General features: G+C 43.6%; 1 protein-coding gene across 1 annotated transcript in view; it reads right to left on the bottom strand.

Annotated features, from left to right (window-relative positions):
• Window positions 1–15641, bottom strand: part of CHST9 (carbohydrate sulfotransferase 9) — a 109507-nt gene extending 93866 nt beyond the window's left edge. The window contains exon 1 of the mRNA XM_077809037.1: window positions 15521–15641. Within this exon, the coding sequence (XP_077665163.1) occupies window positions 15521–15641 (121 nt within the window). The remainder of the gene's footprint in view (window positions 1–15520) is intronic.
• Window positions 15642–15865: the final 224 nt, after the last annotated feature.

The raw sequence follows: 15865 nt of genomic DNA, 5'->3' as shown, positions 1-15865 counted from the left end.
ATGGTAACATCCTAATTCTGCAGTCATGACAAGTCAAAGGACTATCTTTTAATCAAAAAATTCTAGAAGGAATCTTAGGCTAACATTTGAGTTTAAACTATAATAATAAAATGTGAAGGCAATAGCTAGAAGTAAGTTGTCTTTGCTTAGTAGAGTTATTCTGCCCACATACACTGCAAAGGCTCAGAGAAAAATCTCTATTAGCCTTCGGGTATGCTGATAATTGCCATATTATTGTCTTTAACGGAGGGTGATAAGCTGGCTAGTAGGAAATTGGAGGATGACTTTGCCTACACAGCCAGCTTTTGCAAAGCTGTGCATTGTGAATTCCAAGCATGATCGTGCAGATAGAAAGTTGCATTGTCACTATGAACACAAAGGCCTTGTCTACACTACAGAGTTTTGGTCAACAAAAGTGATAGACACTCAAAAATTGCTATGGTAAAAATCGACATGTCATGTTCACACGCTCCCTGTGTTGGCAAAGGGTGTCCACAGTTGGAGCACTATCAGCGATGTGAGCAATGCACTGAGGGTACCTATCCCACAGTCCAGCTCGACACCTTCTGCCACTAGGTGTTGTGGGAAGGCAGAGTAGATCGCAGCGCATCTTGGGACCCGGCTCAAAATGTGCCATGATGCTTTGCTTTCTGTCCCAGCATTCCAGGGGCTTCCGGCTTTCTTTTGTGGCATTTTTCAATGGTCCTAGTTTGCTGTGCACCCCGGTATCTTTGTGAGAAGGGATGGATTCCGCACTGCTCTCCTATGCTTTGACAACTGTCACGAAGACATTGCGAATGACAGTGCAGTTAATCACAAAGTTCCTGCAGTTAATCACCAAGTTCCTAACTGAAGAAGACTCCCAGTTGCCTGACATACTGTGTGACGTGGATAGGAGCAACTTTAGGATAGGAGCAACTTTAGGTTGCATTTGGCTTACAGCTGTAGAGGGTGGACCATCGCTTTGGGGCTCAGGAAACAAGCACTGAATGGTAGGATCATATGTCATGCAGGTGTGGGATGACAAGCAATGGCTACAGAACTTTCAGATGCAGAAGCTGTGCAGAATGAGACCTGCCCTATCGGTAGAGAAATGTGTGGCAACTGCTGTGTGAAAGCTGGTGACTTCAGGCTGCTCCCGGTCAGTCACAAATCAATTTGAAGTCAGGAAGTCAAACATTGGGTTAATGCAAGTTTGCAGGGCAATTAATCGCATCCTGCTACGAAGGATTGACACTCTGGGAAATGTGCGTGAAATCGTGGATGGCTTTGCGGAAATGGGTTTCTCTAACTGTGGAAGGGTGATAGATAGCATACATATTCCAATTTTGTCACTAGACCACCTTGTGATGGAGTATATCAATAAGAAGGGATACTTTTCCATGGTGTTGCAGGCACTTGTGGATCACTGTGGGCATTTCACTGACATCAACGCGGGGTGGTCCGGGAAGGAGCATGATGCATGCATCTTCAGGAACACCAACCTCAGTTTTCAGAATGGAGAGAGGTAAATAGTGGTGTCCCCCACAGGTCTGTACTGGGACCAGTCCTATTCAACATATTCGTAAGTGATCTGGAAAAAGGGGTCAGCAGTGAGGTGGCAAAATTTGCAGATGATACAAAACTACTCAAGATAGTTAAGTCTGAGGCAGACTGCAAAGAGATACAAAAAGATCTCTCAGAATTGGGTGACTGGGCAACAAAATGGCAGCTGAAATTCAGTGTTGATAAATGCAAAGTACTGCGCATTGGAAAACATAATCCCAAGTATACATATAAAATGATGGGATCTAATTACCTGTTACCACTCAAGAAAGAGATCTTGGAGTCATTGTGGATAGTTCTCTGAAAACATCCGCTCAATGTGCAGCAGCAGTAAAAAAAATGAACAGACTATTGGGAATCATTAAGAAAGGGATAGATAATAAGACAGAAAATATCATATTGCCTCTCTGTAAATCCATGGTATGCCCACATCTTGAATACTGTGTGCAGAAATGGTCGCCCCATCTCAGAAAAGTTATATTGGAATTGGAAAAGGTTCAGAAAAGGGCAACAAAAATTAGGGGTATGGAACGGCTTCCATATGAGGAGAGATTAATAAGACTGGGACTTTTCAGCTTGGAAAAGAGATGACTAAGGGGGGATATGATAGAGGTCTATAAAATCATGAGTGGTGTGGAGAAAGTAAATAAGGAAGTGTTATTTACTCCTTCTCATAACACAAGAACTAGGGGTCATCAAATGAAAATTAATAGGTAGCAGGTTTAAAAAAAAAGGAAGTATTTCTTCACACAACACACAGTCAACCTGTGGAACTCTTTGTCAGAGGATGTTGTGAAGGCCAAGACTATAACAGGGTTCAAAAAAGAACTACATAAATTCATGGAGGACAGGTCCATCTATGGCTATTAGCCAGGATGGGCAGGGATGGTGTCCCTAGCCTGTTTGCCAGAAGCTGGGAATTTGCAACAGGGAATGGATCACTTGATAATTACCTGTTCTGTTCATTCCCTTTGGGGCACCTGGCATTGGCCATGGTTGGAAGACAGGACACTGGGCTAGACAGACCTTTGGTCTGACCCAGGATAGCCATTCTTATGTTCTTAAGCTACAAGCGGGGACTTTTTTTCTGGACCAGAAGATTACTGCGGGGGATGTTTAAATACTCATAGTGATCCTGGGAGACCTGGGTGTACGCCTTACAGCCATAGCTTATGAAACCTTACACAGGAAACCTGGACAGCAGTAAGGAGCGGTTTAACAGGCTGAGTAGGTGCCGGATAACCATGGAATGTGCCTTTGGCAGATTAAAGGTGCGCTGGCGATGCCTTTGTGGCACGTTAGACCTCAATGAGAATAATATTCCCATGGTCATAGACACATGTTGTACATTGCATAGTCTTTGTGAAGCTAAGGGTGAAAGGTTTGCTCAGGGGTGGAACATTGAGTCAGACCACTTGGCTGCTGATTTTGAGCAGCCAGATACCAGGGCTATCAGAGGGGCCCAGGGAGACTTTGAGGCAACACTTTGAAAATGAGAACCAATAATGTATATCTCTGTGATTGGAGCTGTAATGTTACATTACATGTAGTTTTCCTAGGAAGCAATGATGACATTTAGGGCCTTAGATCCCAGTAAGCAAATGATTACACTGCCTGTGTATGTATTAGAAAGTGCCTGTTATCTCAATTTGTAGGAAACAAAGATGAGTTATTGTTCAAAACCTTTTCTTGTTTAATAAAGCAACAACACACACACACACACACACTCACAGGTGCACTTGGTAGGAAAGGAGGTACCATGGAAGGGCAGACTTTCAGAGCTGTGTGTATGTCCAGCTATCATTTTGAAAAGAGGGAATGAAGGGGAAACTGAGAAGACCCGGAAACCGGAAAGGACTGTGCAGGCAGAAGGTTTTCATTTGTTTTTTTAGGGGGGGGGGGAACGCGCATATAAAAGAGTTCTTAATGTGCTGCAGGGAGGGTGGGCATGCATCTACTCAGTCTGCAGCATTATTAAGGACTTCAGCACCTGTGTTTGGTCCTCCATTACTTTAATCATCTGCTCAGTGGTGTCCTTCACAAACTTCTGATTTTCTTTTCTGTCCTGCCTTTTTGCTTCCCTCCTTGAGTTCCCTTTTCTGTGCATTGGAGAGATGCAGTACCTCCCGGAACACATCTTCTTTGCTCCGTTTTGGGCGCTTTCTTATCTGGCAGAGACACTTGGCGAGTGTGTGTGCGGGGGGTGTTCCTGAAGGCCACATCTTCCAAAGCACAAGGAACAATGCACTAAAACATTTCAGTAAAATACACCTTTTGCAACATAACAATCACTTTCTCACTGACCCTTGGAAAGCACACATCTTGACAAACACCCAAAGCATGATGAATGTTGGCTGGGCGTGGTGCTCTACATGGGGGAAAAGAGCACTCTGCAAGGGTTGTGGTACAGCTGACTAGGGAAAAAATTCTCCCACACTTTTCCACAGGCAGGGATCTTTATAGCAGATCTCATTGCTGAGGGTAAGCAGGGAAGTGAGGGTACATCTACTACACACTTATGGCTTCCACCCTGGTCCCTATGCTGCTCACCTGTGTGCTGCTTTGGTCCCTGCACAAGTGATTGCTGAATGGGGTGGGAAAGTTTCCGACAATGGGGAAAGGAACAAAGCAGCTCTGCCAAGGAACCTTTGGCACAGGATTGCTGAGTACCTCCAGGAAACTTTCCTAGAGATCTCTCTGGACTGGGGTGGCCAACCTGTGGCTCTTCAGAAGTTACAATGTGGCTCCTTGTATAGGCACTGACTCCAAGGCTGGAGCTACAGGTGCCAACTTTCCAATGTGCCAGGGTCTGCTCGCTGCTCAACTCCCGTCTCTGCCACAGGTCCTGCCCCCACTCTACCCTACCACTTCCTGCCCCCTCCCCTGAGCCTGCAGAGCCCTGGTTTTTCTCCCTTTTCCCCCAGAGCCTCCTGCACACCACAAAACAGCTGATCAGGAGGTGGGGGAGAGAGCAGGAGGCACTGATCGAAGGGACTGCCAGTGGGCGGGGGGTGCGGGGAGCATGGTGCGGGAGCTGATGGTGGGCTGCTGACATATTACTCTGGCTCTTTGGCAATGTACATTGGTAAATTCTGGCTCCTTCTCAGGCTCAGATTGGCCACCCCTGCTCTGGAGGATTCCCCAAATATCTCAGGGTGCATCAACACCCTATTCCTCCGTAATGATTAGATGCACGGGCAAATGTGTAGCATACAGAAACAGCCAGCCTTGTACATTTCTATACCCTGAACCCACCTCCGCACTACACAAACCACAGCCACTTACCAGGCATCTCCTTTCCTGCTTCTTGCTCGCTGGACAGCAACTGCTGAGACTGCTAGACACCTCCGGAGTGGAGAACAGTTTCTGGTTGCCTGCCCCACCGGGAGCTCATCATTGTTGTCTAACTCCACCTCTTCATCAATGACTTTGTCCTCTGGGTTAGGTCCTCTTTCCACCACCTCCAGGCCCGCTGAAGTATCCACAGGGCTCTTGGCAGTGGAGGTGGTGTCGCCACCAAGGATAGCGTCCACTTCCTTGGAGAACCAGCAAGCCTTAGGTGCAGCACCAGAGTGACGGTTTGCCTCTCTCGCCTTATGGTAGGCCTGCCCCAGCTCCTTTATCTTTGCTCTGCACTGCTGCGTGTCCAGATCATAGTCCTTTTCGCATGAAACTCAACAGATCTGCCCGTAGATATAAAAATTCCTACAGCTCAAACACAGTTGGAACTGCACAGCCTCCTCTCCCCATATATTGATCAGACCCAGCAGCTCCACAGTGGTCCAAGCAGGAGAGCGTTTGCTGTGATATCCTGCCACGGTCACCTGGGAAGATGTGATGAGACCTCTCCATGCTGAGCCAACAGGAAATGGAATTTCAAAAATTCCCAGGGCTTCTAAGGGGGAGGGGAGCATGGTTGTTTACCTGGCTGTAGGGCAGTGGAGTTCAAATTGCTGACTAGAGTGGTCAGATTGGGCATTACAAGACACTTCCTGGAGGCCAAGTAGAGCGATAAAATCACGCACGGTGTCTACACTGGCACTCAACAAAAATTTTGTGCAGAAAGTCTTGTGTCTCTCTCATCAGGGTGGTTTTATTTTATCAGCGAAACACGGCATTTTGCCAAAGAAAGTCACATTGCAATGTGTACGCATTCACTGTTTTGTCTATAAAAGCTGCCTTTTGTTGACAAAACTCTGTAGTGAAGACAAGGCCAAAGTCTTGTGATAAAATTTGTCACTCATTATGCAATACTTGTCAGAAGATACAGATGCACATTGTGTAAGAGGACAATGATACTTATGGATTTGGTCTCCAGGAGAAGCCTTGCAGTAGGGAATTTGATTGGAAGGAGTGCTGCTACATAACATTGCTAATACCTTGTATGGGATACACATACAGGTTGAGATTTTCCAAGCAGTGAGGGATTTAGCCACGTCTTCCATTAATCATCACCTAAACCAAATGGTCAAATTCTGCTCTTCATTACATACATTCAACCCTATTTAGTTCCACTGGCTGCACAAGTGTAACAGAGTACAGTTTCTTCCACAGTGTACATATAGTAGTGTCTCAAATTCACTGTCCTACAGAAGTCATAAAAATCACTACCCTAAATAAATTAATTGTGAAGATTTCACAAAAAGACGAAAGATTTTTTTGTATTATATTGATTTGACTACTAAATCAGACTTGACTGGCAGAAGATTTCAAAGACTCAGAAGCCACACTAATACATGGTACTAGTTTACTCCGTATTTTGGTAACATTCACATCACAAATACATCCAGGGGTCAAAATTGGAAGTGGCAGAGCAGGAAAAAAAGGTACCTCCTGATGTGAAATGTACTTTTCAGCTACGCTAGCCTCAAATTAAAATATAAACCATGAATAGGTTGCATTGAACCCCAATTAAAAGTTGTGGGAAGTTTTCCACATAAACACAGTAAAACTGTAGAAAATAGTTTGTCCCCATGTGCTTAAGTACTATAATAAAGACTAAATGATTGCCTTTTAGTCTTGCTTTTTCTTTTACATCATCTTCAGAGTTTCTTCTTTTCTTTAGTTAAAAAAAATTACCCAATGTAGAGACAGTTTTCTTCCTTGAACACTTTGCAACCCAAGAATTGGTCCTGAATAGTTCCAACTAAATCATTTGCTGTTTGTATAGCAATATTGATCTATTCTAGGTATATATGCCCTCCCAATCACCCCATCATCATAGTATGTTTAAACACCTCAACAACCCTATGAGGTAAGGAAGCACTATTATTCCTGTTAAGGCTGGTGGCTTGCCTACTTTCACACAGGAAGCCTGAAACAGAGCTGTGAATTGAACTTGGGTCCCAAAGCACTGGACCATTCTTCCTCCATTAATATACCAATATAATATGTAGCTCAATTCCGATGTGACCAAATGATCATCAAAAGTCAGACAATGGACTCTCTTCAATATTCCCCAAATGAAATGAAATGCTAGGTCTGCAATAAGACTAATGTAATGTTATAAACTAGAGCTGCCTGGAAATTTTTCAACTTTTTTTTTTTAAACTGGAAAATACCAATTTGACAATCTACATGTTCTGCTGGAATTGTCAGTTTCATCCAATTGTCCAGTGGAAACCTGCCTGATTTCTTGAAAGCTCACCCACCACGCCCCTGGCAGGCTGCCTTAGACTCAGAGCCAGGCACCTGGCAATCCCAGCTGGAGCAGAGGCTCTCCAGGTTTCTAGGTTCCCCACCTTGTGCAGGATTCTTGGCAGCCCTAGGAGTTTAGGCTCCAGCTGGGGCTTCCAGAGCCTCCAGGCTCTGCAGTAGCCCACCTGGCAGGCAAGCTGTCAGGAAACAAGGCAGGTTTCCTTGCCTGACTTGTCAATCTCTAAGAAAAGCATTACCTGGAATCATACATCTATTAAACTAAGAATTGTTATAAAAGCCAAACCTGGGCCATTACGGGGGATTGATACTACACTGGCTGCCAATAATAAAGTTCCCTTTTTGACTCGGCATTATAAAGAAATTAATCAGTACACATTATATTGGCCTATTGTACAATCAGCAGTGCAGTCCATTAATAGATAGTCCTTTTTAGATAACCCACCAAGAGCTTCACACAAAACAGTATAGCAAATTTGACTGCTTTGATTTCTAGATCCCATCCACCTTTTTGCTTTGAGGGTATGAAAAACAGGAAAGTGATTTGAAGATGTCACACTGTTTCAATATATTCTCCAGATTCAACTCTGGCAAAGAGGTTACGTTGAGGACAATGAAACTGGCAGACAATCATCGGGGGCGGGGGGGCAAAAGTTATGAAAAACAATTCAGTTAAATCCCATCCCATTATAGCAGTAAAGCTGTAGGTGCCTATTTCAAAAACATCTGTTCAGTTCATTCTGAGCAAATGAAATCATGTGCCCGATGCTTCTACAGTATATTTAAAGATTATATCCCACCTTTTGTCATGTATTAGCTATTTTCAACTTCACATGAACGGATAACTATCCAGAATAGTAAGAACTGAAGCTATAATACAGGTGCTTAGGACACCCCACTTCCATTTCACTTGTCATATTTAAACACATATTGTATAAATGGCATTGAGAAAGCCACCAAGGCACTCAGATTACCTTCTCTTACACAGCAAGAACACGGGGACATCCAAGGAAATTAAAATCAATCATTTAGAACACAACCAAACTGTGGAACTCCGCCACAATATGAGGAAAATAGCACAGTAGGCTCTAAGAGGACTACATATTTATATAGATAATGCATGCCCAGTTACCATAAGGTTAAACAAAGTTAGAAGAAAGGTTTCAGGATAGTGGCCACCTAATAGATGCTTGGAGTGCAGACGCAATTTCCCCCACAAGGGACACAGTTGTTCTGCTTCATTATGGGGATTTTTACACTTTTTTTCTGAAATATCTGGTCCTGGCTTCTGCTGGAGATAGGATAAGACTCTAAGTTCATTAGGTCTGATCCAGTATGGCATTTCCTATATTTTTACTCTAAAGACTGTTACAATGCAAAGTATCAAACTCTACCCTTGAAACAGATATTTGCCAAATACAGGAGTAGAAAAGTACTGTACAGCCTCCCTTCAGCATACATACATTTAATAGAGAAAAAGCCAACTCTGTTTTGATCTATATAGTGAAATTCATCCACTTATATCCTGTTCTCTCTGGGAGATTTTCCAATAGCACTATAACCTCCCTCAAAACAGCATTTACTGATCCCTTTAAATCCTCTCTTTCTGCCTCAAGCCATTACTGGTTCGATAAAAATTATGCACAGTGGGTATTTTGACAACAGGGATAAATACTGAATACTCCCAGAAGGGCAGCCTCAGTAGAAATGGAGCATTTCAAACCAGTAACTGAAGAATGGTTGACTACTGTATTACTGTTTTGCTACTGCTGAGTTTGTAAGATAGACAGACAAAAAATGATCCCTATAAGCTACCCAAGACTCCTATTAGAGAAGTATTTCAAGCTTACTAAAAAGGATCTGGTTAAATTATTCACTAAAAATGTCTATTGCTAAATTGGCCCTTTTTGCACACTGAACCTGGTTTCTACAATTATATTAGGTAGTCACAGACTAGTATATTTGGACAAATTTCACACAAAGGCTTTGTCATAATCATAAGGGTAGCGTAAAATTCCTCCTTACCTGTAAGGGATTAAGAAGCTCTAATAACCTGGTTGGCACCTGACCAAAGGAACCAATGGGGACAAAAGATACTTTCAAATTAGGGGGGGAGGGACGGAAGGCTTTTGTTTGTGCTCTTTGTTTACATGGTTGTTCTCTCTTGGGACTGAGAGAGCCCAGACAGAAATCCATCTTCTCCAAACCATCCTAATCCAGGTCTCCAATATTGCAATCAGTATAGGTAAACCAGGCAAGGCGGATTAGTTTATCTTTTGTTTTATGTGAATTTTCCCTGTGTTAAGGGGGAGGTTTATTCCTGTTTTCTGTAACTTTAAGGTTTTGCCCAGAGGGGGATCCTCCGTGTTTTGAATCCGAATACCCTGTAAAGTATTTTCCACCCTGATTTTACAGAGATGATTTTTACCTTTTTTTTTTTAAATAAAATCCTTCTTTTAAGAACCTGACTGATTTTTCCATTGTTCCAAGACCCAGGGGTTTGCATCTTTGATCATTTTGTAACCAATTGGTTAGGATATTAGTCTCAAGCCTCCCCAGGAAAGGAGGTGTGTAAGGCTTGGGGGGATATTTTGTCTCCAAGACGTCTCCAAGTGGTCTCTTCCCTGATTCTTTGTTAAATCGCTTGGTGGTGGCAGCGTACCAGGTTTTAACCTAAGCTGGTAGAAATGAGCTTAGGGGGCTTTCATGCAGGTCCCCACATCTGTACCGTAGAGTTCAGGGTGTGGAAGGAACCTGGACATGGTGGCAGCTGTGGGATCATTTTGAACCAAAAGCACAGGCTGAAGAGGTTTTGGGTTTTTTTAAGCTGAGAGCAGCTAGAGGGTTTTCTGACTCTTTGCCTGGAAAAAGAGGTGTTTTTACAGAGGGATTTTTCTTTTCTGAGCTGGAGTTTTCTCTACCTAAAGGCAGGGTAGTTAACCTCCTGCAGGGAAATTCACAAGTATTTTTTTTTTCCCCTAACTCTAGAGTATAGCTAGAGTTAAGCACAAGAAAGCAGGAACATGAGTATCAGTGAAGCAGCTACTAAACTACAGCTGGCTAGACTGGAAGCAAAAGAGAAAGAAAACGACCATAACAAACGGATGGAACTTAGACAATTAGAAAGTAGTGCAGAAGAGGCTGCCCACAAGAGAGCTATGGAGGCAAAAGAAAAAGAAATGGAGGAGAGGGGAAAAGAGAGGAAGCATGCACTGGAGATGGAGAAGGCAAGGGCTCAGCAGAATATACCAACCAACACTAGCAATCCTTCTCCAGGTACCGCTTCCAATCCCAGAAAGTTCCCCACCAACAAGGCAGATAATGATACTGAGGCCTTCTTAGAAAACTTCGAAAGGGCCTGCCTTGGGTACAGCATCTCTACAGACCAATACATGGTAGAGTTGAGACCACAGCTCAGTGGACCTTTAGCAGAGGTGGCGGCTGAAATGCCTAAGGAACACATGAACAGTTATGAACTTTTTAAAACCCAGGCGAAAGTCAGATTGGGGCTAACACCCGAGCATTCCCGTCGGCAGTTCAGAGCCCTAAGGTGGAAACCAGACGTGTCATTTACCCGACATGCCTACCACATTGTGAAACATTGGGATGCCTGGATATCAGGAGCAAGTGTTAAATCTCCAGAAGATTACCCTTCCAAATGCAAATGGAGCAGTTCTTAGAGGGTGTTCCTGAGGAAAAAGAAAGATAAAAATCATCTCTGTAAAATCAGGATGGAAAATACTTTACAGGGTATTCAGATTCAAAACACAGAGGATCCCTCTCTGGGCAAAACCTTAAAGTTACAGAAAACAGGAATAAACCTCCCCCTTAACACAGGGAAAATTCACATAAAACAAAAGATAAACTAATCCGCCTTGCCTGGTTTACCTATACTGATTGCAATATTGGAGACTTGGATTAGGATGGTTTGGAGAAGATGGATTTCTGTCTGGGCTCTCTCAGTCCCAAGAGAGAACAACCACGTAAACAAAGAGCACAAACAAAAGCCTTTCTCCCCTCCCCCCCCCGCCCCCCCCCCCCCGCAAGATTTGAAAGTATCTTTTGTCCCCATTGGTTCCTTTGGTCTGGTGCCAACCAGGTTATTTGAGCTTCTTAACCCCTTACAGGTAAGGAGGAATTTTAGGCTACCCTTATGGTTATGACAGGCTTATTCATGAATTATTTGCTTTGGCAGTTCATGGTGTGTGATTGGTCATCTAAGTCACATGATACTGTTTCTGCTCCCTGATTAGATTGTCTTTTAATAAAAGCTTAACAAATGAGAAATACTAAATCTAATCCTTTAGGTATGTATCCCCCTGCTATCTGGAGGTTCCAGATAAGAACACGTTTCTCCAGTCCTTAAGGATCTGCCTATTAATGTGGCTGAACCATGAACAGTCTATAGGAACAAGGAGCCTGACTGACATGCCCTGGGTAGCCTGCATAAGATTGAGACTGCCCAGGCATGAGTGATGAGTAGAGCTAGGCAGAAAAACATGTTCTATTCTGCAGAGGAAATCAATATTTTGAAATCTGGTTTTGTTCAGATTTTGAATGAGAAACCAAAAATTTCAGACGTCTCCATAAAAGGGAATCAAGCCCCAGGTCCTAGGCAGTCCATTTGGTGTGCTGCTGGGTGAGTGAGCTTGCAGGAAACCAGGCACTCTTGTGATGGAACCCTGCCTCGGTTCTGGAATTTTGTGGAAGTTGAACCATCTTGGTGAAACATTTTGATTTTGACAAATTGGCAAATTCTTATAAAAATGTTTTGGCAGAATTTTTTTGATCAGCTTTATTGCTGAGCCCAGACAGAGCGGGAGTTGTGGAGAAGAAAGTTAACTGCAGGGAGTCTGACTGCAGCAGGAGGGGACACAGCTTCTCTGATGCTCTAGAAGGGAAGGAGAGAAGCATATAGAGAGCCCAGATTCGTCTCAGGTGAGCTACAAAGCCACCAAGGAGGGATGAATAAGTGGACTTTTCCATCCTCAGGAACCAGTGGTGCTCCGGGAGTGGGCATATGGCATAACTTTCCAGATGAATCATTCGTTCTGAAGTCCAAGGAAATTCAGCATTCATGTATATTTTCATGACCACCAAACACCCACTGGAATACTTGCCAACAATGAGCAATATAACCCTATTAAAAAAACAATGAAACCAAGCTGCCAAACTTACAGCATCTATTCACGAATTATTTTGTAGTCTTCAGCCAGCTATACTTATTGACTAAGCCACATTAATTCATGTCAGGAGCCAGACATCAACTAAGAGGAGAAATTTTGGAATTAAGGATCCTAACTGTATGTTTTGGAATGCTGGTGTGGTAACTTTGCAGGGCTGGTGTGCAAGAGTGTGATGGTATAGTGCTCATACACCCTGGTGAACTGAGGGTTAAAGAATAGCTCTGGGCCCAGAAGGCCCTGCCCAGCCACAGCCGCTTGGCATGCTCACATTGGAGGTGGGGCTCAAAATGGAGCAGCTCAGCTCAGTCTGGGTGCACAAAGTCCTGAACAGCAAGCTCCTGCAAAGAAGCTGCTGGGGCTCTATGTGGCAGAGATCAGGCCCCACTGCTGAGCGGCCATAAGTCCTTTACCCCATGGAGACCAGGAACGATGGACTGCCACTAATAAAGGAAGACCTTTCGGAGCACAGAGAACTCCAGAAGGAATCCAGAAACAGACCAGTGGCATTGACGGAGGAACAAAAGCCAAGGTAGGAAGCGGCCCAGGCATAAGGGCACCTGTCCCTCAGCCACACAGCTCAGCTATTATTCACAGGGTCTTTAAATTTAAAGAACAACATTAAGAAATAGCTACTACATTTCAATTCATGCCACAATACTTGATGTTTTCTCTGAAGTACATCAGATGGCATGGAGAATGGGTCAAACCCAGTAATCCTTACTCAGGCAAAACTCACACTGACATCACATAAAAGGCCACACTTCAAGACTGTTGTATACATGTTGGCTTCAATGGAAGTTCTGCCCAGGTAAGGCCAGTAGCCATGCAGGGAAGCCCTCAGGCACTGATGCCTCAGCACACTAGTGCTGTGCTACCCCATACAGCTCTCTGCTCAGTTCAATCCAGCACACCAGGCAACAGTGCTCTAGTAATCTAAGATAAGTGTAGGGGGCATACTTACCCTCACCCTCTGGGAGGCCTTCATCCTCTCTTACTGAAGACAGTATGATGCACCTGCTCAGTCCCATCAGACAGTCCCTTCTGGCAAACCAGAGGAGATGGCTCCTGAAAGAAGCTGCTTCTGAGACCCCTTTAGCTACTATTCCTCCCCTTTCCTTGCTGTACACAAGGGCAGGGAGCATGAACTGAAAGAGCAAAAAGATAATTCCAGGTGCACAGAGCAGTGGGAGAGAGGAGCAGAGGACAGAAGAGTAGAGTACATGGTAGAGTTGGAAGCTGAGATCACTGAATCAACAGATGGCTCAGGAAGGATTTGAGATTAGCGAGTTACTTTCTAAACTGGGTTTCCTGAGAGGTGAGAGTGACAGAACAAGTGTGAAAAGCTAAATCAGAGTGGACACAGAGGTGCTTGGGGAAGACCAAGTCAAGAGGACATTCATAAGGCAAATGTGGGAGTCGTAGCACTATTGAAAAATGAAAGATGTGAGGGGCTGGTGAGCGAGTGAGATCAAGCCATAGAAGAACATGGAGTTACGTCCGGTGTGAGCATACATGAGCACTTGGAGAAAGAGGAGAGATACCAAAGAGTGTATTCTCATGAGGAAAAAAAATGATTAGAGTGGAAGTAAATATCTAACCTGTAACCTATCAGGGGACAGAGTGCTAATGAACATGTAGTTTTCTGCTTCCCTACAAAAATCCAAGTCTGGTTAGGAGGCATGTAACACCACAGCTAGGAGAGCCTTTGAAACAGGAGTTGAATATTTATATTAGCAATAATGTGAAGTTTAGCAGATGCTCCAGCAATGTACCAGGCTTCAATTAAGATATACCAGGAAACTGAATGCTCAGTGCTGTAGGAGCAGATAATCTTCTAAACTCAAACCTAGCCAGTTTTCAGTCACATAGCAGCTGCATGCAGACATGACACTTGTACATTTTGAGCAGGGCACTGCAAAGGCTAAAACCAGTTCTGCCTACAGCAAAAACATTTGTCCCTAAAGGCTCTTAGCGTGACAGTTCCAAAGTGTGCACAAAGCATGCTTTACATTTTTTTAAACAAAACAAAAAAACACAGTCATTTTCAGACTAAGAACCCCTAGCTGTCTTACTAGCAGCACGCTGCTACTGATATGATTAAAGAAGCACACAAAATCTTTTTGATAGTTGTCAACTTGGAACTTCCCAAAACTCCAAGCTAGTTCATTGCCAAAAAGCCACAGGTATACAGACAATAAAGTAAAAAATCCAGTTGAAGAGTAAATTCAATATCCATATTAAAGTAATCTCAAATTGCACTGTATGTTCACAAATGTTTCAAATTGTTTTACTTAGTAGCAACATTTAAGTGACCATATTTTTAGAAGAGAGATCATAATCAGGGACAGTAAACAGCAGGGAGGTGCTGTAAAGGAGATACAGGTGTTTGGAATAAAAAGAGTTGCTTTTTAAATTGGGGGCGGGAGGGCTCAGGGTTGAGGGGAGAGAAGGGAAGGGAGGACTTAAAACCTTCTCTTCGCAAGACAACGTGTCACTCAGATGAAACTCAGAGAAAACCAAAAACTGTTTTATGGCTGTATGATGAGTTAGTACAACAGTGGCACTCCTGCCATAGTGGAGCACTGCCTGCATTTGTGTTTATTCATGCAGAACACTTAGGGCATGTCTACACTTACTGGGATCGATGCTGTGGCGATCGATGCACCGGGGGTTGATTTGGTGGGTCTAGTGAATACCCGCTAAATGGACTGCAGATCACTCTCCTGTCGATTCCAGTACCAGAATGAGAGGAATAAGGTAAATCAATGGGAGAGAGTTTCTCCCGTTGATGCAGCGTGGTGTAGATACTGCAGTAAATTGACCTAAGCTACGTTGACTCCAGCTACATTATTCACATAGCCGGAGTTGCGTAACGTAGGTCGACTTACCCCCGTAGTGTAGACAAGGCCTTAGGTAGCAGCAAAAGATGCTTGATAAATGCAAGTCATAGCATGGGGCAATTCCTTGATATGTATGCTGATTGCTGCATTGTAGTATAAAGTGTTACGATCCCAATTCCGCTGCCCTCCCTCCCCATAAAAAATCCACACCACACCCTCTCAACAAATCATTCTTTTAGCTTAAAGCAGCAACTTAAAGCTATGGAGGCAATACAGTTAAGAAAGCTATTTTACCTGTATGATGTTCTTCAATCCAGGCCTGCAGGTACATGAAGAGGAGTAGACCTGCTACTCCAAACATCAATATAGTCACAAAGACTTGTCTCAGGTTCATGACCCTGTCAGAGGGCTGCATTTCAGCTCCTTTCAGAAAGGTGCATGATTCACTTTCCAATAGGTTCTTAATTTAGCTGTATCATCTTTAGCATCCTTTCCTTTGAGACAGCAACCTGAAATAAAAAAGGACATAAGAACTAACTATGTCTCTTAAGTGGCTTTTCTTCAGGAGAACCTGTGTAAATATAAAGCATAATGGTTATGTAAGCTACTAAGCAAGGGGCACTGGCAACACTTGAGTTT

This window comes from Eretmochelys imbricata, chromosome 2, assembly GCF_965152235.1.
Source record: "Eretmochelys imbricata isolate rEreImb1 chromosome 2, rEreImb1.hap1, whole genome shotgun sequence".
Classification (NCBI taxonomy): Eukaryota; Metazoa; Chordata; order Testudines; family Cheloniidae; genus Eretmochelys; species Eretmochelys imbricata.
This window is presented reverse-complemented; position numbering and strand designations above follow the sequence as displayed.